The 27,095-nt window shown below is 46.5% G+C and overlaps 8 protein-coding genes across 11 annotated transcripts; 6 read left to right on the top strand and 2 right to left on the bottom strand.

Annotated features, from left to right (window-relative positions):
* Positions 1–709: 709 nt before the first annotated feature.
* Positions 710–2,522, bottom strand: LOC122613069 (U6 small nuclear RNA (adenine-(43)-N(6))-methyltransferase). Its single transcript, XM_043787048.1, has 4 exons — positions 2,271–2,522; positions 2,000–2,210; positions 1,536–1,947; positions 710–1,475 (listed from the first exon to the last, which is right to left on the bottom strand). Exons 1-4 carry the CDS (start codon positions 2,391–2,393, stop codon positions 1,304–1,306), a joined length of 918 nt encoding a protein of 305 aa, XP_043642983.1. The 5' UTR covers positions 2,394–2,522; the 3' UTR covers positions 710–1,303.
* Positions 2,523–2,604: 82 nt separating this feature from the next.
* On the top strand, positions 2,605–4,532 carry LOC122613068 (zinc finger protein 626). The gene has a single exon (XM_043787047.1). The coding sequence runs from the start codon at positions 2,605–2,607 to the stop codon at positions 4,477–4,479; it is 1,875 nt and encodes a 624-aa protein (XP_043642982.1). The 3' UTR covers positions 4,480–4,532.
* A 169-nt stretch (positions 4,533–4,701) lies between these two features.
* LOC122613365 lies at positions 4,702–5,374 on the top strand. The gene is made up of 2 exons (XM_043787508.1): positions 4,702–5,077; positions 5,141–5,374. The coding sequence occupies exons 1-2, from the start codon at positions 4,793–4,795 to the stop codon at positions 5,333–5,335; spliced, it is 480 nt and encodes a 159-aa protein (XP_043643443.1). The 5' UTR covers positions 4,702–4,792; the 3' UTR covers positions 5,336–5,374.
* Positions 5,375–5,537: 163 nt separating this feature from the next.
* On the top strand, positions 5,538–7,235 carry LOC122613364 (sentrin-specific protease 8). Of its 2 annotated transcripts, none has more exons than XM_043787506.1 (2): positions 5,538–5,783; positions 6,272–7,231. In XM_043787506.1, exon 2 carries the CDS (start codon positions 6,351–6,353, stop codon positions 6,996–6,998), a length of 648 nt encoding a protein of 215 aa, XP_043643441.1. In that variant the 5' UTR covers positions 5,538–5,783; positions 6,272–6,350; the 3' UTR covers positions 6,999–7,231. The 2 variants fall into 2 exon arrangements, with proteins under 2 accessions (XP_043643441.1, XP_043643442.1); XM_043787507.1 differs by lacking the exon at positions 5,538–5,783 and adding an exon at positions 6,144–6,187 and having other exon boundaries at positions 6,272–7,235.
* A 154-nt stretch (positions 7,236–7,389) lies between these two features.
* Positions 7,390–12,276, bottom strand: LOC122612469 (fatty-acid amide hydrolase 2-A). Of its 2 annotated transcripts, none has more exons than XM_043786121.1 (5): positions 12,209–12,276; positions 9,269–9,568; positions 8,991–9,210; positions 8,348–8,922; positions 7,390–8,286 (listed from the first exon to the last, which is right to left on the bottom strand). In XM_043786121.1, exons 2-5 carry the CDS (start codon positions 9,449–9,451, stop codon positions 7,675–7,677), a joined length of 1,590 nt encoding a protein of 529 aa, XP_043642056.1. In that variant the 5' UTR covers positions 9,452–9,568; positions 12,209–12,276; the 3' UTR covers positions 7,390–7,674. The 2 variants fall into 2 exon arrangements, with proteins under 2 accessions (XP_043642056.1, XP_043642057.1); XM_043786122.1 differs by lacking the exon at positions 12,209–12,276 and adding an exon at positions 9,816–9,833.
* A 444-nt stretch (positions 12,277–12,720) lies between these two features.
* LOC122613943 lies at positions 12,721–19,002 on the top strand. Its single transcript, XM_043788374.1, has 2 exons — positions 12,721–16,276; positions 16,345–19,002. Exons 1-2 carry the CDS (start codon positions 12,815–12,817, stop codon positions 18,820–18,822), a joined length of 5,940 nt encoding a protein of 1,979 aa, XP_043644309.1. The 5' UTR covers positions 12,721–12,814; the 3' UTR covers positions 18,823–19,002.
* A 411-nt stretch (positions 19,003–19,413) lies between these two features.
* LOC122613212 (endoplasmic reticulum metallopeptidase 1-like) lies at positions 19,414–23,077 on the top strand. Its single transcript, XM_043787274.1, has 12 exons — positions 19,414–19,552; positions 19,609–20,128; positions 20,195–20,369; positions 20,427–20,511; positions 20,713–20,833; positions 20,892–21,046; positions 21,121–21,504; positions 21,571–21,751; positions 21,809–21,993; positions 22,049–22,192; positions 22,250–22,750; positions 22,809–23,077. Exons 1-12 carry the CDS (start codon positions 19,532–19,534, stop codon positions 22,974–22,976), a joined length of 2,640 nt encoding a protein of 879 aa, XP_043643209.1. The 5' UTR covers positions 19,414–19,531; the 3' UTR covers positions 22,977–23,077.
* A 305-nt stretch (positions 23,078–23,382) lies between these two features.
* Positions 23,383–26,988, top strand: LOC122613213 (endoplasmic reticulum metallopeptidase 1-like). 2 transcript variants are annotated; one of them, XM_043787275.1, is made up of 12 exons: positions 23,383–23,447; positions 23,502–24,012; positions 24,069–24,243; positions 24,293–24,377; positions 24,430–24,550; positions 24,605–24,759; positions 24,810–25,193; positions 25,259–25,439; positions 25,502–25,686; positions 25,739–25,882; positions 25,934–26,434; positions 26,489–26,988. In XM_043787275.1, exons 1-12 carry the CDS (start codon positions 23,421–23,423, stop codon positions 26,654–26,656), a joined length of 2,637 nt encoding a protein of 878 aa, XP_043643210.1. In that variant the 5' UTR covers positions 23,383–23,420; the 3' UTR covers positions 26,657–26,988. The 2 variants fall into 2 exon arrangements, with proteins under 2 accessions (XP_043643210.1, XP_043643211.1); XM_043787276.1 differs by lacking the exon at positions 23,383–23,447 and having other exon boundaries at positions 23,872–24,012; positions 24,298–24,377.
* The last annotated feature ends 107 nt before the right edge of the window (positions 26,989–27,095 follow it).

The raw sequence follows: 27,095 nt of genomic DNA, 5'->3' as shown, positions 1-27,095 counted from the left end.
AACGACGGCCAATAAAAGAGTCGAACCCAGTGGTTGGAATGCCTAGCTTTTTTACGACTTCAATAGGGCACCTAAAACACACTCACGTAGACGTGACCTGAGGGTGTTTTTAATTAACAATTACCACATCAGGACGAGCCCAAAAACACGTGTCGATTTCTGTGGCTTACCTCGGGGCCTTGGGTGCCTAAAATTAAGATAATAGCCGGTAAATTGAAGGGGCGCCCCAGCTGAAATCAGTGGAGGGGTCGCCCGCAACTGAATCCTGTTTCTAATTCCGGAGCGTGGGCGACTGCAAAACCCACAACATGAACGGGGAAACAATGGAAAACAAACTAGACCGCACCTAAACGCATGACGCAGCCGGGCACCCATCCATGCGAGCTTAAAAACCGACGACTTGCATTTTAATTACGTTGTTCTTTACACCTTAACGTGTGGAAATGCCATAAAAGACAACAAAAGCAAGGCGGCCAACGAAGGGCAGCAACAGTCAAGTCGTGAAAAGTGAAAAAGCCCCAAATGGCAAAGGAAAACTAGCAGGGGGTTGAAAATGTGGATACCCTTTAAAGAATTCCGTTTAAATACCGACTATACCTAAGTTAACAAATATAATGTGGAACATGCTTTTCAGAAATAGGTGTTGTAATTATATTAAGTAAATTATTATGTTATTTTGTACATGAGTGTATTGTACACTTTTAACTTAGGTACTATCTGTCACCACACTTTGATTCCAGTTTAAATAACCCTTATCTGCATTGAAAGGTATTTTCATGTCGAATAATTAGCTAACTAGGAGCGTGCCCGTGCAGCAATTAAAATTCGCTATTTGCTATCCCACATGGTGGTCAGGCGAAGCGCCCGAATTCCCCGACTCAAAGGTGTGGAATTGTCGGTATGCTGACTTGTGCTTAGTGAGCGTGTTTGCCTCCATTTCGGTTGCCATTCTGACTCCGTTTGCCTTTTTCCGTCGAAGTGTGTGGTCAGCTGTGGTCAATGATAAAAGCGAAACGATAATTTCCGTTCGTGGAGCTGGGTGGCAAAGTGACCGTTGACATGCAAATTTCCATTTAAGGCAAAAGCTTTCTAGGTACCTTGCAATGGAGTCACTTTTGGAATGAGCCCAGTGTGAAGGTCAGAGTTCTTGAGTTTCAAGAAATCTTTAAAAACGTACTTATATATTAAATAATATGCCTATTATATTAAAATCTTTGAAGAAATCTTATAACAAATCTTATGTACAACCACACAGCCCCTACCAACTGCAAGATACTCTGCAAAAGCTTATGGTAACTTAATTTTATGATGTAGCCTGCCTTAGTGGCTCCGAGTGGAAGCTCCAGGCCACCGCCCACCGAGTCGTGTGTCCCTGATGGAATTCCGTGGTGGTGACATTCGCCACCTGCAGCTTCTTCAGGTAATCCAGTATTCTTGGAACGTTGGCCTTGACGCCCAGCATCGTGGTGAAGATTCTGCGCCGCAAAGGAAACCAACGTTAATTCAATCTCAGCCGCTAATGAAGAAGGACTCACCGCACGCGCTCCTTGTTTTCCAGACTCTCGTCTATGATGCGTTGCACAAACTGTACCTCGCAGCCCACGCAGGTGAGTTCCTCCTGGCTTCCAGTTCGGGCATTGTTGGGTGCTGGTCGTCTCTCGGGATTCCTGGTATTGCCGCCAAAGGGATTTGGTAAGTTTGAGTCGAAGAAAGGTGGATTGCACAGGCAAAACTGATACTGTAACTTTTGCTGATCCTGCTCAAAATAGCTCTTAAAGATGTTCGTCTTGTCTGGTTGTGCATAGACTTCTACAAGGCTTTCCAGGTGATTTTTCTTTACATTCTCGATGGCGTATTCTATGTTTTGGGGTTTTGATTCCAGAGCCAACATGTGCCAACCATTTTTCTTGGCTCCCAGAAGTGAATAAATGCAGGAGGAACCGCAACCTGTAAAGGATTTCCTAAGTAAATCATTGTAGCATACTCAAACCTAGCTTACCTATGTCTATACCCCGAATGTCCTGCAAATTTAGAGGTTCCATTAGATCCTCCAGCCACAAAATGTAATTCAAACGGAGTGCCAAAGTGGGCACCAAACTGCCGGGTGCAAAATCCACATCTAAATCGTAGTATTCCTTTAACAGCATTTTGGTCAACTCGCGAAGCGTCTTTTCATTGCGAAAGTTCACAGAAACTTTGCCATTGAGCTCCTAAATAAGCAAAAGTTTATTAAAAGTATTGTCTAAGCAGTACAATCAGTTTGAACTTACCAATTGGCACTGCGCTCGGAAATCTTTGTATTTGATAGCCAGTTTGGTATAGTCGGGCTGCGTGCGTAACACGTTACGTGGATGCATGCCGAATTTCTTTTTGTTTCCCTTAGTTTTTACCATGTTTTCGTTAAAAAATTACAATTACCAATGAAATGAAATGCCGCCGAAATTCGAACAGCTGTTTAGTGCAGCAGTCCGGCAACTTTAGCGAGCCAGAGATGACACAAATTCCATTCAATAGTTGGCAGTTTTATTTGGCTTTTCTGTGCTATCACTGACTGGTCACACAACCACTTGTCGATTCAAATTTTGTAAACAAAAAAGTGAACTAATGTCTTGGCCTGGCAAACTGCTAGTTACCTACGAAAACTTTACCGCCGATTTGCCCGTTCTTAGCATTGACAAGCAGCCAGATGGATGCCCTGCTTCCTGCAGCTGCAAGTGCAAGTGCTGTCGAGGATTCAGGGAGAAATACGTGGCATTCAATGGCGAAGGAGAAACCATATTTGGACCTGATTTCTCCAACCAGTTATGCGAAGACGTACAGAAAATTATGCGATTTCGCAGCTCTGATGTGCTGGTTTTACTCCGTACAGCACAGTTACGAGATAATTTCTGGACCAATGAGTATTTCAAGGCTGATTTACAAAAGGATTTTCGAGCCATTTTCAATGCCTTTGAAGACGAAAACCGAAACGTACAATTGGAAAAGCTAGCTGCGATTCTGGATACAGTGAGCACCGGCTACAGACGAGCAGTTAGCCAACTGGCAGGCCCAGAAGCACAAGGAGCCCTACGTCCCAAAATTGCAGCTTCATTCCGACCAGGACTACGCTGCGATTGCAATAAATGTGAGAATCTACCGTGGAAAAAGCTGCAGGACGTGGAGGATCACCAAAGCACTCATCGCTACTCAGACAACTTTCACTGCCAGATATGCTATAGGCGATTTTACCTGCAGCACTCATTGACCTCGCACATAATCAGGAAGTCAACCAGCTCGCAGGAACTCCACGAAAATAGGAGATACAAACGATTACTGGAGAATCAGAAGTCACAGGAGCAAAAGGAACTGGAGTTATCACCTGGCAAAGTAGAGGATATTTTGGTGCCAGTTGCCAAGGACCTGCAGTCGTACTTCAAGGAGGAATCGAAGCTTTCAATCGAAAAACGAAAGATTTCTACCCTTAGCAAATGTCCAACCTGCGATCAGAACTACGGATTCTCCTTTAGCCACCAGCTGCATATGGTGAAGCATAGACGGGCGAAGCTGGATACGAACTTCCCTTTCCACTGCTCCTTCTGCAACAGGTCGTTTCTCACCCGGAAGTTCCTACTTAAGCACCAGAAGCGGGTTAGAACAGTCAGCACGCTACTCTATCGTCCATTCAAGTGCACTCACTGCACATGGAGATTCCAACTGAAGTCCGCCCTCGATGCCCATGTACTGCGTATCCATGAGCGCAGAAAACCCTGCCTTATATGCAAACTACCAACCTCCCGTCTATGCTGTCCAGCTCATACCACCAGGGAATGCAATAAGGCCTTGCAAAAGTATCGGGATAAAATGCGTCCGTTAAGAGGACCTCCGAAGGGCGGCTGCAGGAAACAAGCCACGCCAGTCTGCGAAATCTGCAATAGGAAGTTTACGAGAAAATTCTTCCTTAACGAGCACATGAACAAGGCACATTTGAACAAGAGGAATTTCACCTGCGAAATCTGCGGAGCGAATTTCTACAGCCAGGGCACCATGCAAACCCACCGAAAAGCAGTGCATCTTCTGACTCACACCATCAAGTGTGAAGTCTGCGATCTGACCATTAAATCGAAGGGAAACTACCTAAGGCACTGCAAATCCCAAAGTCACAGGGATAACCTTCTTAAGTTCGGGAAGTCCGACGACAAAACGAGAGTAACTAATGGCAACCAGCGTTTTTCCACTACTTTACGAGCCACCGAGGAAAAGCTGGATCTTAAAGCAAGTTCGTCAACAAACAGAGATAAGACATTTGAAAACGGAAGTACACATATGGTTAAGAACGTTGACAAACAAATCAAACAAACCCAGTCGAAAACAAGCGGCACATTGAAAAAACGACTCAAACTCAAATTCTGCAAAACGTGTGGAATTTCAATTGTAGGAAGTATGCAAAGGCATTACAAGTCCATGAAACATAAACTTAACTTAAAGGCGCAGCAAAAATAATCAGAAATTAATCTAAGAGGATTAATAATAATATGCTGTGTAATCATTAGACATACGACACATATTTACATATACAGATTTGTATTTATTTTATAAATATTAATTATTTCATATGAATAATTATGAATCGATTCTAGAGTTCTCCCTTGTTTTATATATATTTATCTCTCTAATAATACGAGTAATCTATTAGGTTTTGCATAATGTTTTGTGTATTGAGAACTCATTGAGTTTTAACTCCCTAAGCATCGTTGAGCCAAATACTTCAAAATATTTTAAATTTTAAAATAAACGTTTTTCTGGCAAAGTGAAAATGGATGTCACCAAAACATCAAGCGCCGAGGAAACGGATAACACGGAAAATAACACTAACCATGCTAGGAACTTACACGAAAACGTATCCAAATTCTATGCCACTATTGGAAATATTTCCAGAAACATGCGGAAGGACGACTGGACATATTTGCAACGCCATCCAGAGATTCGAGCCATAATTCGGGTCATTACAGCCGAGGCGATTAAGGCACGGCCATCGAATATATACCAATTTGCAGCCAAGTTATTTGTAAGCGAAAGGGACCAGGAAATGGTAGAAAAGGCAATAGATTTTCTTACATATGTGCATATCTGAAAATAAGCTTAAAGGAATGCCATTTTCTAGATAAACAAACAACTTAAGTGGCTGGACGAGCAGTTGCGAGGAGGAACTTGGAATCCTGCCGAGGGATGTGCTCAGTTTCCAGAATCCAGCGAGACTTCTTCAGAAACTAAATGCCCAACTCCCGCTGAGAATTTGAACGTAATTGAGAAAGAAGTTTGCCCCGAAAATTTTAAGCCAAACTGCAAGAAATGTTAAAAATGTGAATTTAATAAATTCAACTATCGTTATCTGTAACATTTGTTGATTGCAGCATTTCGAGATGGTTCTTAAGCTTGGTGTTACAAAAATTATGTGCTACAACGAATTAAAAAATATATATTTTGTACATATTTAAATTACTGTTCTGTAAATTTGCCTCATTAGGCAACACGGTATTTTCCAGTCAGCGCTGCCAGACATTTAGCGAGCGGTGTGGCAACTCGAACCCGAAACGAGAAGCAGAGAATTCGGCGACTATAATTCGAGCGGAAAAAGCGAAAAAACAGTTCAGAGTGTTGTGTAACTTTATAAATCAGTGAAAATATCAGTTGGTAAATTCAAGTTATTTGCCCCCAAACAGCCAAATAAATGGTAATACGCGAGGAGTGTCCAAAGCACGGACTAAAAGTGAGGTCACGAAATCGAGGCGAAGCCATTTTGCTTGGTGAGTGAAAAAATATATGCGTGGAACTAAGCACCACCCCCACCCCCGGAGTATCTTCCTTTTTGTTTTGCTACGCCCTTTCGCTGTCAACGACAATAAGAAAACAGCTTGTTTCGAAAAGTATGTATTTACGTTCGATACGTTTGTTTTGGTTTAAAATGCGATTGAAGTGCACTTGAGAAGCGCTGTGCATAACCAATTTCTGATTGCTGTGAAACCACAACAATAACAACAGTACTTGCCGGCCGGCAAACGAAAGGGAAAGCAAAAGGAAACCGAAAACGTCAATCGTGCGTTGACTTTGAAACGCTGGAGTTGTATTATTCTCCGGAAAAAGTTCTTTCAGCCGAATTTTCGCGAAGATTGTTAGTGAAAATGATGCCCCACGATAGGAAAATACTGAGGTGACAGTCACCAGCTGGAACTACACGAATCTAGTCGCAAATACATGATTTAAAGCAATTTCTTGCCACTCATTTTCATTCCAGGCAACATACACGCCAGAACCAGAACCAAAATACGAATCCTCGGCGCCCCAGGTTCAGCAACCACAACTACCACAGCAAAATGGGCAGCAACTCCAAGGCGGACCCCATCTCGCTGACCTTCCACGACTCCTGCCTGCGGATGTCCGACGTCCAGCTGCTCCACGGACCCCACTGGCTGAACGACCAGATCCTGAGCTTCTACTACGAGTACCTGGCGCACATGAAGTACAAGACGAATTCGGATCTGCACTTCATCGCGCCGGAGATTACTCAGTGCATGAAGTACATGGGTGACCAGGAGCTGAAGCAGCTCCTCGACCAGAGCAATACCACTGGCAAGCCCTTCATCTTCTTTGCGCTGAACGATAACGAGAGCACCGATGCTGGTGGCACCCACTGGTCACTGTTGGTCTTCTCGCGGCCGGAGAAGACCTTCTATCACTTCGATTCGTACGGGAACAACAACACGGGCAACTCCTTGGAACTGATGAACAAGATCAAGGAGCTGCTGGGCGCCCGATTGGCCAAATTCCGGCCGATGCGCTGCCTTCAGCAGGCCAACGGCTACGATTGCGGAATCCACGTCATCTGCATGACCGACCACATCGCCGATTACCTGAACAGGTACGAGGTGATTGACGGACTGCCCACGCTGCACATCGACACCGTGAAGGCTAAGCGCACGGAGCTGCTGAAACTCATCCTGTCGCTGGGCGGCAAGGGCTAGAGGCTGGCGGGGATTGCCCGGACTTCCGCCCACAGCGGACTAGTTTTTAAGTGACCAAATTACGAATGTAACTCTTTGCCGCAGGAAGAGAGGGCCATCGGAATTACATATGTGAATACGATATCCATGATATTGCTAGTATTAGTTGGTTTAGTTTTCCTTGCCGAATGAGAATGAGAATGTTTATTTGATGATAAGTGCCAGGCGCTAAGCAAACCAAAAGCAATGGAGGCAGTGCGTCGGCATATCTTTAAGGTTGGTCTTTCAAATAAAGATTTGTTTACTCACAAAACGCGTTGGCTTCGAATTCAGCATTCTGATCTCCCGATTTGTTTTGTCAAGGGGCGCCTGTCGCCCGTGAAATTAGCGATTGCAAAACAAAGAAATCAGCTTTGGTTGCAATTATTTATTATAAATGCAAAACGGGAACGGATCCGCACGGATCTTTGATTAGATTACGTTTAAAAACACATACAAAATAGATAAATCCACATCGAAAATTGATATTACAATGAGGCACTGGAGTACACAAGGAATACCTTTCATCGCCAGGCGAATGCTCGGGTGGGTGGGGCGTTAGTATTGGGTGGGGAGTCCAGGAGGTTCACCTGACCACTACTATCTAAAAGCTAGCTAAGCTGCATACCTGCAGGTATGCAATTAGTTGAGACTGGTCTTAGAGACGAACTTCGGGCCTGGCCCATCCGCCAAAGGCACGCTCCAATTCCTCGGCAACGGCCAAACACAGTCGATCCTGATTGAAGTTGGCGATGATCTGGACGCCCAGCGGCAGACCCTCGCTGCCCAGTTTGCCCAGCGGCACAGCGGTGGCCGGGAAGCCCAGCACATTGACAATGCCAGTGTAGGCAAAGTTAATGGGTCGCGTGATGGGCTCATTGTGATATGGAGCCACCGTGGGATGCGTGGGGTAGATGAGCACTCCGTTATCGCCCAGCAGGCTTTGCAGCTCTGCCCTCAGCTCATTTCGCTTGCGCACCAGGTGATCGTACTTGGGAGATCCATGCTTGCACTGCGCACTATCCATGATGGCTGTTGACAGGCCAATGAATGTGTGCTTGGAAGCGCCGAAGAACCACTTGAAGAGCTCCAGGTACGTGTTAATGTCATGATTCAGGTTGCCCAGCTGGTACGCGAATCCATGGCCACTGTCGTCGCGCATGTTGGCGAACCAGATGGCCGCCGACTGGCGGAAGTGGGGCAGCTGGATGCGCTCTACCTTTTGATTGCCGAACTTTTCCCTCAGGTGCTGCGCCACGCGGTTCATGGCCTATAACAAGAAGGAGTATAAATGAGAGGAGTTGAATAGTGGATAAACTAGTTTACTTTACCTCTCTCAAGTCAGGATCAACGGCGGAAATCAAGCGACCGCCGCCATCGGACTCCTGGTAGAAGAACTTCATTTTGGCTAGGTCCACAGTCTCGTCCAGATTAAGCAGGGCAGCCTTCTCGCCCGCCATAATCTTTAGCATGGGACGCAAGTCCTCGGCAAATCGAGACATGGGCCCCAGGCCGAGGAAGGAGTTCTGCTCTGCACTGAAGGGCGCTGGGAACTGGCCCACATTGGAGACGACCAGCTTGCTGGGCTTGTGGCCAAAGATGCCATTGAAAAAGGCTGGCATGCGAATGGAGCCGCCAATGTCGGAGCCCAAGCCAAAGGCGGAGGCAGCCGCCGACTGTATGCAACCCTCTCCACCGCTGGAGCCGCCCACAATGCGGTTCGTGTCGTAGGCATTCCTTGTCCTGCCGTGCACCGTATTGTTGCTCTCCCACCACATGCACACCTCGGAAACATTTGTGAGGGCGATGGGAATGGCTCCTGCTTTGCGCATCAGGGCCATGGCGTCCGCATCCTGCGCAGCATGCACATCCCGACGTTCGAAGAGTCCTGCCGTGTGAAGCATGCCTAAATCCAAATAAATGGTTGAGCAAAGCAATGGTACTAGTTACAAGAAGCTCACGAGAGCTACGCACCCTTGACGGATATGCAGTCCTTAGTGGTGATGGGCACGCCCAGGAAGGGCTTCTGCTTTGCCAGCTGCTCTGTGCTGTATTGGCCAGACTTGACCAGGGCATCAGCTTCGATTGCTTCCTTGAGAGCTTGGTCGTAGCGCTCATCCACGACACAATTTAGAATGGGGTTCACCTCCTTGATGCGTCGAATGAAAGACTCCAGGACCTGAACGCTGCTTAGCTGCTCACAATGAGAGTGTGTTAGGTGTTTTATAGAACCAACTACTGCATGCACTCACCTCCTGGCTGCGGATTTTCCTGGCCAACGATGTGGCCGACTCCAGCAGAATGGCATCCGTGATCGGGGGAACACTCTCGCCCTTTTGGCCATAGATCAGCCGGAAAACGAATCGAATGCAGGCCTGCAGAATGCCGAATATGTAACCACCAATGGCCTGGGCTACTGATGCGCCTTGGGCCATTTCGCGGTAGCTAAGGAATGTACGCCTGAAGAAGCTCAACTACTTGGAATCAGAATTGGAAGAGTGGGTGTTGGTGCTGGTGGCTGTGCACTTTGCTCTGGCCCATGTGTTACTGCTCTGGAATGTTGAAACGAGAACTAAAATGAAATGCATGCATTCAAAATTCATGTTAAGTACACTTAAATTAACTCAGGGAGGCACTAAGTAAATTTAAACCGGTTTATCAGCGATCTTTTGTGCACTTTTATCAAGCATTATCTAGCAAAAGGAAAGAGCACTTATAAATCGGTTGAAATATAAAAGTGGTCAAAATACCACGTTCTGGATTTATGATTGGCAATTCAGTCATTTAAGCTGCAATTACCTTTATGGATATACTGAGTTTTACGCAACCTGTGCGAAAGTTCCATGAATCGAAACGGAAAATTTATATATCTATGTGACTTGAAAATCAAAATTATTGATTAATTATTGATGAAAAGCATGATGTAGAATATTATTTAGGACTATTTATCTACACTAATAATTGATTTTGGCTTTTATCACTGTCGAGGGGAATCGATTTATTGGCGTCTGTGCCGACACATACATAGTTTAATAGCCCGGCAATTAACTGGGAGTCCCATTTCCAGATAGGCCGAGTCCACTTCCACACCTGGGTCTGACTCATGGATGGAGGGAGCGCAGAAATATGGAAAATTCGAATTGGGGAGCTTTGCTCCAAAGTGCATGCATATGAGAAGGAAACCGCAATCATTTCCATTCGATCAGAACAAACAAAGGCAGCTGAAAGTGCGCTAAATGTCGGCAAATAACGACTTTATATGTATTGGGGAAAACGTGAAAACGTCCATGGCGAGGAAAATGCCATACTTCGCTGTTCTGGAAAAGGTTGTTTAAACAAACGACTTTGCTGTTCGAGTCGTAAACATTTCGCTGTTTACGGCCACGAACAATGAAAACTTTTAAGGCAACGAATAAATAGATATATGGTTAATATAGGGAGCTGAAATCGGGTCAGTATAATGTTCAAGGGCCATATGCTCGGCCAGAATCGGGATTTACTTCCTTATCTTATCAGGAGAGTGCCTCAGACAGCTAATTCGCTGCTTAACCACGAGCAGATAAAGACCCCAGCAGACCACGGAGAGTGAATAGCCCAAAAGCCGATCCCCACGAGCTCGCTGAGCAGCCAGGTCGTTAACTACATGTACATATATCCACACCAGTACCAATGCCAGCAAACCAACTGATAAGCAGAGTGAGTCACAGGTCGCAGCTGTTTGTTTATGCCAGTCGTTAACCATAAAAAGAGCAATTATTTAACTATATACACAGCTTTGCACAATCCGAGAAAAGCTTCGTGAACGATTGGTTGAACTTATCTACATATTAATAATAATAATATGTTGCTGGATTTGATCATTCTATTAAGAGTTTGCTAATTGAACTGCCAGACACTCGAATGCAGAGAGTGCATTGTGATCAAGTTCGCACTTTCAAATCGCGGGTGGGGTGAATATTCAAGGGGAGGGTGACAATTTGTCTGCCCGTGAATTTGGATTTGAATAACAAACGAATAAATGGGTAAAATTGCTTAAAGCATGCCATATGAAGTTCAAAGCGCTCTGTTTAATGAGTGCTTTGAATTGGATTTAAATTGGTTTTTTGGCCAGAAATTTTAAAACGAGCAGCAGTTTGTAGAATTTCAATAATAATAACTAAGTTTTTGTTCATGTTAAATACACAAATGCCTCAAACACCTTAATGTGCTTAATTTAGTTGAATTCTCTCTTGATATTTAAGATTATTTCTTGAAATCTATTAGAAATGCTTCACTTATAGAGGGATATATTGCCTTTTTAAGCCATTAAAAGTTTGCAACTGCTTGTTTGCAACAAATCAAATGGAAAGATTTCCTGCTGCAGTATAAATCTCTTTCGCTTCAGTCGGTCAAAGTTCAATGGGCGGAGATGCGGGACGATAATGGACAACTAATCGGGCCTTTAAGTGGGCAATCCGATAAGATTAGCCATAAATAATAGCGTACTTGTTGCTCAGCTCGCTTTTGGCTCAGTAGCCAAAATTTCAATTGCAAATTACTCGCTTCTCAGAGCGATGTCCAATTGGAATGCCAATCCCAGTTGCATGCCATTTCTAATTAGAAAAGAGTCGGCGGGCCATTGATTTCCAACTGGATGGTGTGATATACATACATACTTGTACATATGTGTGAATGTGCACGCAAAAGGTGGAAAAGCGAAGGTGGCGACCGGCGAATTGGTTTGCAGGTGGGGGAAGTGGCGGGGCGAGGGAATTCCCCGGGCGTGCGCCAGTGACATCATTTCGCTATTTCCATTTTCATTTCCAGCATATGCTCTGTTTGCACTACAAATTCATCAAGTGTCATTTGGCAATATGTGCGTACAATGAGCATTTGCATGTGTGAGTAAAGTTTGTTTGCTTTGAAAGGAAACAAACAAAAAAAAACAGAAACAACACAATTCAACCGATGACGTCACGAGAGAGCCTTTTTAATGTTCTTAAGTTCTTTAAGGATAAATATGGCCAGAAATCGCACATTGCCCAAGTTCAATTGCAAATAATTAAATAACCGGTTGGGGTGTATTCACAATAGCACAGCTACACTATGGAGCGGCACATAAACAAAGCGATATGAAGCCCGAGATAAGCAGATATACACACACAGATGAGTCCAGTTCTCCAACGCAGTGCCAAACAAACACTATTATTTACCCGCTAAGCACAAACTCAAGTCCGATCAGATGGGCGACTTTTTTAAACCTACAGGTCTAGCGTGACCGTGCTCGCAATGCTGGAAAAACACCAAATCGGCTGCGGCCAAATTATCGATAACAAATGTGGGATAGTTAATGCGCCTTGTTTGTTTTTATTAAATAAGAGATTAAATAAAAATATCAGTCCAAAAAAGTGGCATAAATCATTTTTATTAACCCAAAAATCAGTATGTGAATAATATAAATATACCACAAATTGTGGAATAAAAGTTCTACTTCTTCATATTTAAGTTTCTATAAAAGTTGTTGGCCTGCTGTGTGCTAGAACTATAGTCCTTCAGTTTCAAACACAAGTTATTCCTACGGCGGAATAAGATATTGATGCGGGATATTGCTCGTTGATGCAGATGCGCCGCCAAGTGGAGATATACCGTTTAAAGAGGTTTAGTATTTTCTGAGCCTCTTGCAGGAAACCCACACTGAAGAAGTGGCAACGCCAGCCAAATTTCGAGTTTGACGCTTTCAAAAATGACATCCTAAAACATTTGCTGCCGGAAAGAGAAGTGAAAAGGAACTAAAAGTCGGGTAGTATTAGTCTAAGGAAATGAGTATCAAACAGAGCCTGGCCCTCCAGCTGGCGGAGGCGCAGCTGACCAAGCTGACTAGCGATTCGGAGGAGATTCGTCTGCGCGCGCTCGACCAGATTGAGACGAGGTTCATCCGGTGCCTGCAACTGGGCGAACCCATTCAGTTCAAGCCGGTGCTGCTGCTGAAACAGCTCATCCGCTGGTTCGGGTACACACCACCACTGGTCCCCGATCGTGTGCTGGCCATGATTATGGAACTGCTCCGGTCCGAGTACGCCGAGGCGGTGATTCGCAAGATTCCCTACGACCGCCTTAAAACCGAGTTGGAGAAGGTGCGCCGCGTTCTACGCAACCTGGAGTCCAAGCGGATTTGCGAGTTGCTGGACGATCTGAGCCTGCTGCTCCTCGAGAAGTATAAAATAGACCTGGTGACGCCGAGCGTCTCTAGCCTAAGTTCCATTGACATCACCAGTCAGGACACTGATTCCGCAGCCACCAGTTCGAACCAGATGTACGCCAATCTCAAGCCGGAGGATTACGAGCCCGCCTGGTCCCGTCCGGGCCCGGACGACGTGGCCAGCATGAAGAGCATGATCGATTTGCCGCGAAATGGCGTCACCAATGCTCTTGAGCTGCAAGTGCAGCTCACCCATCTGATCATCCGGATGGGCGACTACCCAGTTGAGTACTTTCTGCAGTCGCCGTTCATATTCTTGCACCTGGTTCAGTTGCAAATGAGGAAGGACGGCAACTTGCTACAGGTTAACCGAACACTAGTTGCCTGGTTGAGGCAGCTGCAGCAACGCATCTTGCTGCGCCGAAATACGCTAAGCTACGCGGCCAGCTTTGATCCTCCTACACGCCCTAAGCAACTGAAGGTTGGGAGCGCTTTGGAAATCCTGCTAGACAATTGCACCACTCTGATTAGTCCGAAACTGCTTAGCTGCACAAGCGAAAACTGGCACATTATGGAGCTGACTGTGGAAGTGGTCCGGACCTATGATGTTCTCAGCTCAAAAGTTTCCTCCGTGGGCACTACGCGCATCGCGGACATCGTTAAGAAGCTGCTGGCGTATTGTAACAATGTAGAAGGCAGCAACATGACCCAGGTGCTGAACTCGCTCAGGATTCCCCGCCTGCAATCGCTGATCTTTAACGGCCTGCTGCACGACACGATGGCCTTAAATATTACTTATGACCCGCACCTGGACCGACGTCACGCCAAATCCCTCATCCAACCCATTGTTTTGGACAGCGCTTACCTCTCTTGCATGCCCGAGCGCATGAAGTCGCTTAGCAGCCTAATCTCCTCGTTGTCCTCTGAACCATCAGCGGACGAGCAGCAGTTGATTAAGCTGAAGCGGGCCTACAGCGTGGCCCTAAACCAATTCCACCCGAATACGAAAGTGACTGGGTCGCTGCTAATCCAGAAGCACAGGCAGGTGTGCCTTGTGATCGCCCAACTGGGCAGTGAGACCTTGGTAAAGCAGCTCTTCAACGCGGTTGTGGAGTGCATTCCCTTCTACGCGGACAATACAAAGTTAAGGAAGGATGCGGAGGTGTTGCTTTACACCCTCATTGATTTGCCTGATCTCAAGCTCCGTACTTTGGTATACCGCATAATGCTGCGATCCGGCATTGCCCACTTTCATGCCCTTATGAACAAGACAGTCTATATGACGGGGTGCAACAATGCGGATCTGGCCCGTCAGCACATCTTCGGCGTGCCAGTAACCGCCCAGCTGTTACGCAGGGTGATACTTCAGAGTTGGGAGGCAGATGCACCGGAACAAATGCGGCAGTGGTGCATCGACTTTTCCATAATGATTATCAAGGTAAACTCTATGCTAGCTACAAAGGACTTCATCACCGCTTTCCAGCTTGTTCTCCCCGTGCTGCCCCTGCTGATCGGCAGGTCGGCTACCCACAAGCAATTGCACAACGTATTATGGCATTTGTTCGAGCCAGACACCAGCCGTTTGGATCCACCATTGATGCTGCGCGGGTACATTTACTTTATGTTCAACCCGTATCCCCAGATTAGGACCGAGGCCACCACTAGAATCGCTTACGTGCTGCAATGTCAGGACTACACGAACAAATATAAGCCCACCGTCAACGACGTTCCGATTGAGGATCTCCCCAACGATCTCTGCCTGATTCAGCCCCCAGTCAGTTATAAAAGCATTTTCATCGAATGCTCTGATGAAGAGTTTCAAGGACAGCGCAGCTTGGATGCCCTGATCCGATTGCTCCAGGCCAAGGACATAAGGCCGAATATACGAAAGTCCACCATGACTCAATTGAATGTCTTGCTCCAAAACTGGAGAGCTTGTGAGGACTTTTCCACAAAGGATGATGGATATGGACTGATTTTGGAGACGCTGCATAACGCTCTGAAGAAAGATAGCGAAAGTAATCCTACAGACATTCTGGTGCCCACCGTGAGTATCCTGATGAAGCTCCTGTTCCATAACGCCGGGTTCCGAAAAGAGGTCGCGAACACCTTTGAAGTATACGTGTGCCTGCTGAGGGCTTTATTCACGCTGCCCCACGAGGCACAGTTGCGCCAGGATGTCAGTCTTTGCCTGTTCCAAATGCTATACCACAATTCTATCACCTCCACTGAGGACAAACTGATGCTGGAGGTGGATCTGGGCTCGATGATTTTGCCAGTCACCTTTGAAGTGGAAGCCAAATTCATTCCCACTGCTGCTACGGAAGGATTGGCCTTGCAGCAAAAACTTGAGGACACCCATTTCGGAGGAGACAAGGAGAGAGCTGCACAGCACTGGCGACTGTACACGGCCTATCGCGTTTGCCAGGGTCCATCCAGAATTACTTTATCGGCCGTGCAAGCTGTGGACATCAGGGAGTCGCTTAAGATAAAAATGCCCGACTTGGCATTAGTAAGAGCTTCCAACTTGGACGAGCAGCTGGGTTACCAGCTTGTAGTAGCCGAGAACTGCAGCAATCACAAGGATCTGCAACATATCGTGACTCTCATTCAGCTATTTCTCGTGGTTCTGCGAAACTCAATAAGTAAGACGGTGGCCGAGAACTTGTGGAAGGTAATCCATAAGTACATCCGCTTGGCGCCGGGCAACGAAGCGGATGGCGAGCTTTACAAGTCCCTGCTGGACCTGTGCGTAACATGCATTCGCCTCTGCCAGCCGCAAGTTATGTCAGGACTGAGCTACGCTCTGGAAACGGATCATCATCACAGCTTCCACTTACTCCTGCACGATCGCCTCATTTCGCTCGATAAGCTGTACCTGATCAGCCAGTGCCTGGTGCAGCTGCTCGTCAACGAGCTCAATGATACCCCGATGAACTGGCATGGCAAGTTCTTTATGCAGCTGAGTGCCTTGGCCAAGACGCACTTTGAGCTGCGCCAGCTGCAGCACGTTCGCTGCATGCTTCGCATCCTGCGGTTGCTAAGCGAGCGGGATCTGAAACTTAGTGATCTTCAGTTGACGGTGAGTACCTGAAGTTCTTCATCATCGCCATCAAATAATGATATCTTACCTTTAATTTTTGACCGCAGAACTACTCTCAGCATTATATCCAGTTGTCCAGCAATTTGCGGACCTCAACGCAAACCGGGGCAGAGTGGCAGCGGGACTGCCTGTACATCATCTGTCAGCTCCAGATGCATCTACTTTATCAGCAACCCAAGGCCACCAGCAAGACCAGTATCACAAATGAAGTCGGAGCTTCACATAAGGTCTTGCGTTATTTCCTAACACTGTGCGGGCACGGCGACAGTGAAGTGCGTGCATTGTCCTGGGTGTCGATGGCCAATTGGATTACCAGCTGTGGCTCGGAGGTCGTAAATATTCTGCCTCGCCTGGACTTTCTTCCCGGCGGACTGCCAGCTTGCTGTTTAACCACGTTGATGGATGTCCACGAACTGATGCTGGTCAGAGAGTTGGCCGGACGCGTATTTGTCATGCTGATGCCGATCATTGGTGCTGAAAGTAGCTTGGAATTGTTGCGAAACCATGACTTCCTAAATACCGCCTACAACTCGCTTACAGCAATTCACAAAACTCCGTGGATGTTCGAGGAGCCAGTTGGGGAGCGGCATTCGTGCGAAGTAATTAGCTGCTATGTTGCCATATGCACCAAGATGGTGGCCCTCAACCCGGAGTGGTGTGCCACGCTGTGCGGGCACGGCTTCATGACTGGTCTCAGTGATGTGATGAAAACACTCCAGTCGGAAGCACCCAGTTCGGTACCCCTGGTGGAACTGTGTGCCTCACATATTTGTGAGTTGTACTCGATGTGCTACAGTGATAACTTTGAATTCCTGCAGAGGACCATCTGTCGGGACTCCGTGTTTTTGCAGAATTATCTAACGCTGATCAACGATGTGCTAAATTTGGAATGTCCCGAGTATATGGTGATTCCACTGTTTAAGATGTTTCTGATATTCTGTACGGACTCGAATTCAAACTCATTTCTTATCGACCAGATAAAGAATCAGCCATCCTTATTCATGGACTTCTTCCTGTTTGGACTGCACGTAGCACTTGTAAATTCGGCATTTCAACGCTTCACTCTCTCGACTTTGGCACTTGTGTTCATCAAAGCGCAAACTCCTGCGGATAAGAAAAGCATGCTAAGAGAGTTGGAGCAGTTCGAAATGCCATACAATGATCTACCTACTGATGAAGAAGATTTTGAAATGAATAACAAATCGCCTTGCATGCAGAATGACTCGGACTATTCGGAAGGTAATAAGCAGAGTCCAAACCATGCGCCCCAGACCACCAATGCGGCTGTCGTAATTTACCAACGCTTGGACCAGCTCTTTGACCGGTATTATCTATCCAAGAGCTTTAACTTTTTGGAAACGCCTGTAGTAGGTCAGGTGCAGGTTTGTGAAGCCATCGGTGGACTGCTCAAGGTCTCACCCTGGGCCTTGAAAGCATCCGGACAACTGAAGCTGCTGGACCGCGTGGTTTACATTCTGGACAATTTTCTCAATGACGAAAAAATCGGAAACGCCGCCGTCTATGTGAAGCGAGTGGGTGCCCACAAGGCGCAAAGTATCCTAAGCAATCTCTTGGTACTGATTAACATGTTATCCCACTGGCATAGTTCGCCGAATTCTGTGATCACCCAGTCCAGTATGGCTACGAAAATGGTCAGAATCATCATTCGCATTTGGCCCTGGTTGTCGCACTCGCAGCACTTAAAGAAGATTACCGTCCAGCTGATTATGTTCCTTACAGAGCACTCCTTCGAAATGTGTAAACAGATTTCGCTGCTTCAATCAGGACATGCCCAATCCCTGCTACATCTAATGGCTCGCGTCGCCGACTTCGAAACCACCAAGAAGGAGAACCCAAACAAAGAGCCGAGTCTGAATATGGTGCCCGCTTTGAGAGTCATGGGAAACTGCTGTTCCTGCGCCGAGGGACGACTGAGTTTGTCCAAAATGAATTTGCTGGATATGTTCGACACAATCCTTCCTGCCAGTCAATCCTCCACGCATGCCACCAAAGTGCGACCACCTGTATTGGTGGCATGGCTCGGATACTGGGAGGTGTTTTCCCGGTACGACGTTGGAGGCAAAGCTTGCCATCTTCAATCCCTTATAAACACCGTTCGGCGTACTGCGCCATTGAACCAGAAGCGGATCCTGTGCCTTCGTATTCTTCGCAACATGTGCTTCTTCAACGCCAATCGCCCTCAGCTCGTGGAGCTGGCTGACTTCATCAACCTGCTACGTGATATTTTGGAACAGAAAGTCCAAAAAGAGCCCGGATCCGATAAACAAGAGTTGAATTCCTTCGAAGAGCACCGCCTAGCTGTCCTCATGCTGTGGAAACTCTTCGGCTTCGGTGCCAAATACAAGGGCATGCTGCGCGGCACCAAGCTCTTCAAACTGCTGATTGGCCTCCGAGTGGAGCTGTCGGTGGTTTACTCGCAGAAAAAGAATAAATACACAGACGTTCCCTATGCGAAAGATCTCGCCGAACTGCTGGAGAAGCTGATGGAGTCGATGCGACAATGATCGCGGACGGACTCACACTGATCAAGTACAAATTGATAGGATAGCTATAACAGAATTGTTTTTTTTATAATATGTAATTTTTGTAATGGACGTTTAACTAGACTGTGAAATGAGAATTTGTAACTTTTTGTTGTAAGAAGCCTGTAAGAATTTTAAGTTTGCACCATGTCCTTAAATATTGAAAATAAACATCTGAACCCATAACTGATTACTCTGTCATTGAACTACCCTAATATGGAGCTTATTAGCCATTTTGTGGTCTCAATAAGATGTGGTACTGAAGTAGCCCAGGAAGAGAATATGTGCAGCAACCTCATATGGACATAAAGATAAGATTTCCGCTCGAGGGACTGCCAGTGAATGGGTGAACAAGCGTGCGAAAAACAAATTTTTCAACTAGTTTAAAGCGATATAAAGATAGTAGACCATAAATCTAGCCATTTAGATACCAAACTGGCAAAACCAACTGGGAAGCAACTGAAAAGTATCCGCGGTGTTACTCACATTCTCGTTAGCATCGAACGCTATACGAGTATTGCATGCATAAACCGATTTATCTTTATGGGATTCAAAGTGCGAATCACTGCTGATAATATCCGTCCGCCTTCAACTTTCGGTGCCCCAAGTCAATGGCACTTTCAGTTCAGTCCCGACTGGCCAAAGGAACTGTTCGACTTCCGCGACCGGCCAGAAACTGCAAATCGTCACCATGAAGTCCAGGGAGAAGAATGTAAATTTTGATTTACGAAATCAATACGCGCTAATTAATCAATAATCGCCTTTCAGGGTTCTGTGGATAGTAAATCGGACGTGGCTCTGGTCAATGTTTTATCGCAGCAAAAGCAGAGGAGGCACAGATTGCCCTGGTACTACACACCATCCTTTCTGCTCCTCTGGGTGGCTCTATTCTACGCAGTGGTGTATCCTTTGTACCATCGCCTGCCGGACAGCGTCCTAATAGCGCATGAATCGAGTAAGCCTGGCCAATTTGTGGCGGAGAGGGCGCAGAGACTGCTGTACAAGTACGACAGGATCGGACCCAAGGTGGTGGGCAGTGTGGCGAATGAGGTGACCACGGTGGCCTTTCTCGAGGAGGAGGTGGAGAACATCCGGGCAGCAATGCGCAGTGATCTCTACGAGCTGGAGCTGGATGTCCAACACGCTTCCGGCGCCTACATGCACTGGCAGATGGTGAACATGTATCAGGGCGTCACGAATGTGATTGTTAAGATTAGTAGCCGTAGCTCCAATAGTTCGTCCTTTCTGCTGGTCAACAGTCACTTTGATTCCAAACCCAGCAGTCCTGGTAAGTCTCACATCCTGTTTTATTCAAAAAGGATCAAATAATAGTAGTAATTGTACCTGCTCATAGGTTCCGGCGATGATGGCACCATGGTTGTGGTCATGCTGGAAGTCCTGCGCCAGGTGGCCATTTCGGACACCCCATTCGAACATCCCATTGTGTTTCTGTTCAACGGAGCTGAGGAGAATCCTTTGGAGGCGTCACACGGCTTTATTACCGATCATAAGTGGGCGGGAAACTGCAAGTGAGTGGTTGTATACCCTGGAATTTAGCGGATATAACTTAAAGGATAATTCTGCAGGGCTCTCATAAACCTGGAAGTGGCGGGCAGCGGAGGTCGTGACCTGTTGTTCCAGAGCGGACCGAATAATCCCTGGCTCATTAAGGTAATGCATGCAACCATGACAAATCGCTTTGATAGCCTTTTGCCATGCTCACGGTTATCAGTGTATATACATTCAAAATCATATTAGTTTATCGAATTTCTAATGGTTAATGGCGGCAATCGATGAAGGCGGGATGAAATTGCCTTTGAAGAAAGCGGCATTTATGGACAAACGCATATTTGTTTTATTTACTCCCCACAGTACTATTACCAGAATGCGAAACATCCGTTTGCCACCACAATGGCCGAGGAAATATTTCAGTCTGGCATTTTACCATCCGATACGGATTTCCGTATCTTTCGCGACTACGGACAACTGCCAGGTGAGTTGGTCACGCGAATGCCTTACCGGTTTCGGTGCTAAACACGTTTCGCTTATAGGTCTTGACATGGCGCAAATCAGCAATGGCTATGTATACCACACAGTCTTCGATAATGTTCAGGCGGTGCCCATTAATTCCCTACAGAGTTCTGGAGAAAATGCCTTATCTCTGGTGCGGGCTTTTGCCAATGCCTCCGAAATGCGGAACCCGGAGGTGCGTCATTTATGGTTTTGGGGAAATACCACGCCAATCTGTAATGATTGATACTAATTACTCGCATTTGATAGGATCACAGCGAAGGACATGCCGTTTTCTTTGACTATTTGGGCTTATTTTTTGTGTACTACACTGAAACCACTGGCATAGTCCTCAACTGTTGCATTGCCTCTCTGAGCTTGGTTCTGGTGGGCTGCTCCCTCCTGAGGATGGCTCGTGAATCGGATGCCTCCATTGGCCGAGTGTCCCTGTGGTTCGCCATAATCCTGGGCCTTCATGTGCTGGGAATGCTCCTCAGTCTTGGACTGCCTCTGCTGATGGCGGTTATGTTCGATGCCGGAGACCGATCCATGACATACTATAGTAACAACTGGCTGGTGATTGGGCTGTTCATCGTTCCAGCAATTATTGGGCAGGTTCTGCCCTTGACTCTTTACTACACCCTAAAACCAAATGTGAGTTGCCGGCACTTGCAATACTCCATATGCATATCTATTACCTTTTTGTGACTGCCGTTACAGGACGACATCAGTCACCCCAATCACATACATATGAGCCTGCATGCGCACTGTGTGCTCCTGTCATTAATTGCCATTATACTCACGTCGATAAGTCTGAGGACTCCCTATCTGTGCATGATGTCCTTGCTGTTTTACGGAGGAGCTCTGCTGATCAATCTTCTAAGTACTCTACATGATCGAGGTAACTAGCGGCAAAAGAAATCTCCCATTTAGATTGGTAACTAGCATCTACTTGCAGGATACTATTGGGTGCTGTTGGTGCAAGTCCTGCAACTAATGCCCTTCCTGTACTTTGGCTACCTCTTCTACACTTTCCTTATGGTGTTCTTTCCCATGCTGGGACGCTTTGGACACGGCACCAATCCTGATCTCCTGATCGCTGCGATCTGCGCGATTGGAACTTTCTTTGCACTGGGATTTGTGGTAAGAAATGAGGCTAATCATCAGCTACAAATACATCTAATTCATGGTCACTTAGGCTCCTGTGATAAATATATTTCGCTGGCCCAAATTGGCACTGCTCGGATTGGGAGTAGTCACGTTTATATTCAGCATGATAGCGGTCTCCGAAGTGGGCTTTCCATATCGGGCCAAGACCAGCGTGATGAGGATTCACTTCCTGGTACGTATGCTTCATTGCCAACAAGGTTCCTTCTAAATACCACTCATAATTCTTTAGCACGTTCGGCGCATTTTCTATGAGTACGATGGCTCCGTGAGTCTCAGTGATTCTGGCTACTACTTCGACTTCCAGGACCGTCGTCTCTACTACCCACTGGAGGACACCTCTCTCAACCTAACTGGGTTGGCTAGCACCGCCTCCGACTGCGACAAGTACCTGATGTGTGGAGTGCCCTGCTTCAATCACCGTTGGTGTAAGACCCGCACCAAGAGCCACTGGTTGCCTCGGGAGCAGGAGGTGGCCGTTCCAGGAGCGACGTCACTGAAGCTGCTAAGCAAGGCCGTTTTGGACTCCGGAAAGGTGGCCAGGTTTGAGTTCGAGATGTCGGGGCCACCGCACATGAGCCTATATATTCAACCTCTGGATGGGGTTGAGGTGGAGGATTGGTCGTTCATTCGGAACATGCTGGATGAACCCGACACGTACTCACCGCCATATCAAATATTCTTCGCCTATGGCAAGGATAATTCTCCCTTAACGTTTCATATTGATTTTGCAGTAAGTTTAACCACTTCCTATATCCATATATTTGTTGCAATAACGCTCTTCTTTATAGAAATCCTCTGGTGACTTCAGCACTCCAACCTTCCAGCTGGGATTTGCTGCTAGTTTTGTTAGCTACGATTACAATCGAGATGCTGCTGGCCTGAAGTTTATATCCGATTTCCCCGACTTTGCTCACGTTATGGAATGGCCGACGTTGTATGAACGTTACATATTTTAAGTTGGTGGACTTAGCACATCTTAGCACATCTAGCTACCTTTTGTTTGCACCAAACAACGCCTCTGTTAGCTCTAAAAGTCTAGATTTAAGTCTTAAATTAAACGGAATGATTTTACTAATGGAATTTTCCCTGTTACTATTCAAACTTGGTAATCAAAAGCTTGGGCTCAGTCGCGTGTGTAGATTGTGTGATTATACTCGGTGGCGTTGATCCAATCTGACCACCGAGGAAACTTTTAATTATAACTAATCTAAACATCTAAATCATAGATTTCCGTTCCTTGCTATTTGTTCTTGGTTTCCTATCACGGCGCTCTGTGGGCTATCTTTAAAAACTGAAGAGTGCCGATCGAGTGTCGATCCGCAGTAATCGCCCACAAACATTTAGTAGCGAGACTGCTGGGCATCGACACAGTTCTCTTTCCGGGAAATTGTGCTGGAAAAATGGGACTTCAGCCTGACGGCGATAAAGCAAGTACATATAAATAAACCTTTTCTATGGGCATTTATCATAAACCTATTAAGGAAAGCTTTTCGGACACCGCTCTGTACCATGTCTTGTCGAAGGAGAAGGAGCTGAAAAGAAGGCTTCCCTGGTACTATGCCCCCTCCTTTCTGCTCCTCTGGGTGGTGCTGTTCTACGCCATCGTGATTCCGCTCTTCTACCGGCTTCCCGATCGAGTAACCATGGCCGACGAGCCACTTAAGCCCGGCCAATTCGTGGCCGAGAGAGCGCAGAAGATACTCTACGAACTGGATCGCATCGGGCCCAGAGTGGTTGGTAGCATAGCGAATGAGGTGACGACGGTCGCATTTCTCTTAAACGAGGTGGAAAAGATTCGGCGCGAAATGCGCGGAGACCTCTTCGACTTGGAGGTGGACGTCCAGCAGCCAACGGGTTCCTATGTCGTGGGCACCATGACCAGCATCTACCAGGGCATTCAGAATGTGGTTGTGAAGCTGAGTACCGCGAACTCCAATAGCTCATCCTATCTGCTACTCAACAGTCACTTCGACACAAAGCCAGGAAGTCCAGGTGGGTTGGCCTAAATAAGCTTGGAGCTTATTTAGTCTACTAGTACCTATTTGCAGGTGCTGGAGATGATGGCACAATGGTTGTAGTCATGCTGGAGGTTCTTCGACAAATGTCCATTTCCGGGAGCACATTTATGCATCCAATAGTATTTTTGTTCAATGGCGCCGAGGAGAATCCTCTGCAGGCGTCCCACGGCTTTATCACCCAGCATAATTGGGCACCGAACTGCAAGTAAGTTTAAGATCTTAACTCAAAGTGTTGTCTAAACTATTACCCAAAGGGCAGTTATCAATTTGGAAGTTGGTGGCAATGGTGGCCGCGATATCCTATTCCAGAGTGGTCCAAATAACCCCTGGCTAGTGAAGGTACGTATGAGATATCAAGCTATAGCTTTAATTGACATGTGTTTTGTTTTAGTATTATAAGGAGCACTCGAAGCATCCGTTTGCCTCCACATTGGCGGAAGAGATCTTTCAGTTCGGAATACTGCCCTCTGACACAGATTTCCGCATATTTCGGGACTACGGAAACATTCCCGGTAAGAGATTTGACATCTATTTGATACTCTCATATTAATTGATTGCTTTTAAAGGACTTGATATAGCGCAGTTTAGCAACGGATACGTCTACCATACGGCTTTCGATAGCTTCGACGTTGTTCCAGGTCGTTCGGTTCAGAACACAGGAGAAAATATTCTGTCCCTCGCCCGAGCTCTGTCCAATGCCAGTGAACTAGCTAACACTGAGGTGAGTATATTTCAGGAAATGTATCAATAAATAATTTGTACAAATTATAGGAGCACAGCGCAGGACATGCTGTCTTTTTCGACTTCCTGGGACTCTTCTTTGTGACCTACACGGAAAGCACTGGCATAATCTTAAACTATTGCCTTGCCGTGATGAGTGTTCTTCTCGTTGGCTGTTCGCTGTGGAGGATGTCCTGTGTCTCAGAGGTTTCACCAGCAAGGATTTCGATTCTGTTTGCCAGTCATTTGGGACTGCACCTCGCGGGCTGTCTTCTGTGCATTGGCTTACCCCTATTAATGTCCGTGTTATACGACGTCTGCGATCGAACTATGACTTACTATAGTAACAACTGGTTGGTGATTGGCCTTTACATATGTCCGGCGATCATTGGTCTGGTGCTACCCTCCTCACTCTACCACTCGTTCTGCTCAAATGTGAGTGAAGTTGCGTATGTCTTAGAATGAGTAACATATAGTACCTCACCTTACATTTACTTCAGGGTAAATTAAGCCATCCGTACCAGATATACGTCGGTTTACATGCCCATTGCGTAGTCCTGTCTCTTCTGGCAGTTGCTTTGACTGCCATAGGCCTGCGGATTCCTTATATGTGTATGATTTCTCTGCTCCTTTATGTCGGCTCCCTACTCATTAACCTATTGACAACACTGCATGATCGTGGTAAGTAGAGTATGTTATTTTGATGTTGCAACATTTATCTAAACTTACTATACTTCCCACAGGATACTACTGGACATTAACCGTGCAGATCATCCAGCTGCTTCAGTACGTCTACTTTTGCTACCTTTTCTACATATTTCTCGTGATTTTCTTTCCGGCGATGGGGCGAAATCGCGACTCCGCTAATCCCGACCTGCTTATTGCGCTGATCTGTGCCGTGGGAACTTTCTTCGCCCTGGGCTTTGTGGTAATATAAAGCTGGAATTTACTTGTATCAGATGGTTTATCATGCTGAGTAGGTTCCCCTGATAAACATGTTCCGTTGGTCCACCTTTTTACTGATTGGCCTTGGCGTGGTGACCTTCATATTCAGCATGATTTCGGTTTCGGAAGTCGGTTTCCCCTATCGACCCAAGACCAGTGTGATGCGCGTAAATTTTCTGGTAAGTATATAGCTCGTTTTAAATGGATTAACATACTTAACTCGTTCAAAGCAAACCCGTCGAATGTTTTACGAATACGATGGTAGCCTTAGCGTCAACGATTCGGGTTACTACTTCGACTACCAGGACAGACATGCTCTTCGTCCACTCAAGGACTACGCCGTTAACCTGACCGGACTAGCACCAGTGGATGCTTACTGCGATAAGTACGTAATGTGTGGCATACCTTGCTTTTGGAGCAGCTGGTGTAGGGGGATCTCCAGTGCTGCCTGGCTGCCTCGCGAAGAGCCGGTGGCTGTGCCCGGAAACCTGGAACTGAAACTTCTGAATAAAACACTCTCGCAATCGGGAAATTCTGCGAGATTCGAGTTTGAGCTGGCTGGTCCACCGCACATGGGTCTGTTTATACGACCGCTGGATGGAGTGGCTGTGGAGGATTGGTCCTTCATACGGACAATGCTGGACAAGCCAGAGAAGTACTCACCACCCTATCAGATATACTTCTCCTACGGCGTGGACAGCTCACCATTCAAATTCCACATCGACTTCGCCGTAAGTTTCAGTGCAGAAGATTATGAAGAGTATTACAGACTATTTACCTTTCAGAAATCCGATGGACGATTGGATGGACCGATTTTCGAGCTGGGCGTTGCTGGACATTACGTAAGCCAGGACTTCGAGAGGGATGAGACTACCCTTGGGTTCATAGCTGATCTACCGGACTTTGTTTACACCATGGAATGGCCATCTCTGTTTATGCGATATATCTTCTAGGATCAACTTCCGGAAGCCCAATCCGTTTTGCATCCATTATATTTTCGGGAATTTCAAGTGTATTGATAGTGCACTCGATAAGCCGGCGGCTGATAGAAAAATAAATATTAATCTCTGAAACCCCATCTAGCGTCACCTTAATCTGCCAGACATCGGTGAATGAATAAGCTTTAATTTGCAGCTGCCCCTCGCGTGCGCCGGAATCGCCACTTATGTATATTTATATTAAGTCGTAAACCCGTCCAATTTAGATACCACGGCCATGGCCATGGCTCACTTCAGTGCCAGTCCCAGCCGCCCTGGTGCGCCTCAAGACAAAACAGTTCCCCCGGGTATCAGGGTATCAGGGTGCCGGGGTACCGGGGCATCAAGTGGGTATCAAGCGGCACACGGCTTTATCTTTATGGTCTCTAGTGCGACGGAAGGCTTCGAGTCGATA

Source organism: Drosophila teissieri, chromosome 2R, assembly GCF_016746235.2.
Source record: "Drosophila teissieri strain GT53w chromosome 2R, Prin_Dtei_1.1, whole genome shotgun sequence".
In the NCBI taxonomy this organism is placed as follows: Eukaryota; Metazoa; Arthropoda; class Insecta; order Diptera; family Drosophilidae; genus Drosophila; species Drosophila teissieri.
The sequence above is the reverse complement of the archived record's forward strand: the minus strand, read 5'-3'. Positions and strand labels throughout refer to the sequence as shown.

Coding starts and splice junctions, on each gene's coding strand:
- LOC122613943 (XM_043788374.1), top strand. CDS start 12,815: ATGAGTATCAAACAGAGCCTGGCCCTCCAGCTGGCGGAGGCGCAGCTG. Junction 16,277..16,344: donor TTAGTGATCTTCAGTTGACG/GTGAGTACCTGA, acceptor TTTTGACCGCAG/AACTACTCTCAGCATTATAT.
- LOC122612469 (XM_043786121.1), bottom strand. CDS start 9,451: ATGGCCCAAGGCGCATCAGTAGCCCAGGCCATTGGTGGTTACATATTC. Junction 8,923..8,990: donor GGACTGCATATCCGTCAAGG/GTGCGTAGCTCT, acceptor ATTTGGATTTAG/GCATGCTTCACACGGCAGGA. Junction 8,287..8,347: donor TTGATCCTGACTTGAGAGAG/GTAAAGTAAACT, acceptor TTCTTGTTATAG/GCCATGAACCGCGTGGCGCA.
- LOC122613364 (XM_043787507.1), top strand. CDS start 6,159: ATGATGCCCCACGATAGGAAAATACTGAG. Junction 6,188..6,271: donor CACGATAGGAAAATACTGAG/GTGACAGTCACC, acceptor TTTTCATTCCAG/GCAACATACACGCCAGAACC.
- LOC122613069 (XM_043787048.1), bottom strand. CDS start 2,393: ATGGTAAAAACTAAGGGAAACAAAAAGAAATTCGGCATGCATCCACGT. Junction 2,211..2,270: donor TCCGAGCGCAGTGCCAATTG/GTAAGTTCAAAC, acceptor TTGCTTATTTAG/GAGCTCAATGGCAAAGTTTC. Junction 1,948..1,999: donor CATTCGGGGTATAGACATAG/GTAAGCTAGGTT, acceptor AATCCTTTACAG/GTTGCGGTTCCTCCTGCATT.
- LOC122613213 (XM_043787275.1), top strand. CDS start 23,421: ATGGGACTTCAGCCTGACGGCGATAAA. Junction 24,551..24,604: donor GGACTACGGAAACATTCCCG/GTAAGAGATTTG, acceptor TTGCTTTTAAAG/GACTTGATATAGCGCAGTTT. Junction 25,440..25,501: donor GACAACACTGCATGATCGTG/GTAAGTAGAGTA, acceptor TACTTCCCACAG/GATACTACTGGACATTAACC.
- LOC122613068 (XM_043787047.1), top strand. CDS start 2,605: ATGTCTTGGCCTGGCAAACTGCTAGTTACCTACGAAAACTTTACCGCC.
- LOC122613212 (XM_043787274.1), top strand. CDS start 19,532: ATGAAGTCCAGGGAGAAGAAT. Junction 19,553..19,608: donor TGAAGTCCAGGGAGAAGAAT/GTAAATTTTGAT, acceptor ATCGCCTTTCAG/GGTTCTGTGGATAGTAAATC. Junction 20,370..20,426: donor AAGTGGGCGGGAAACTGCAA/GTGAGTGGTTGT, acceptor ATAATTCTGCAG/GGCTCTCATAAACCTGGAAG.
- LOC122613365 (XM_043787508.1), top strand. CDS start 4,793: ATGGATGTCACCAAAACATCAAGCGCCGAGGAAACGGATAACACGGAA. Junction 5,078..5,140: donor ACCAGGAAATGGTAGAAAAG/GCAATAGATTTT, acceptor GCCATTTTCTAG/ATAAACAAACAACTTAAGTG.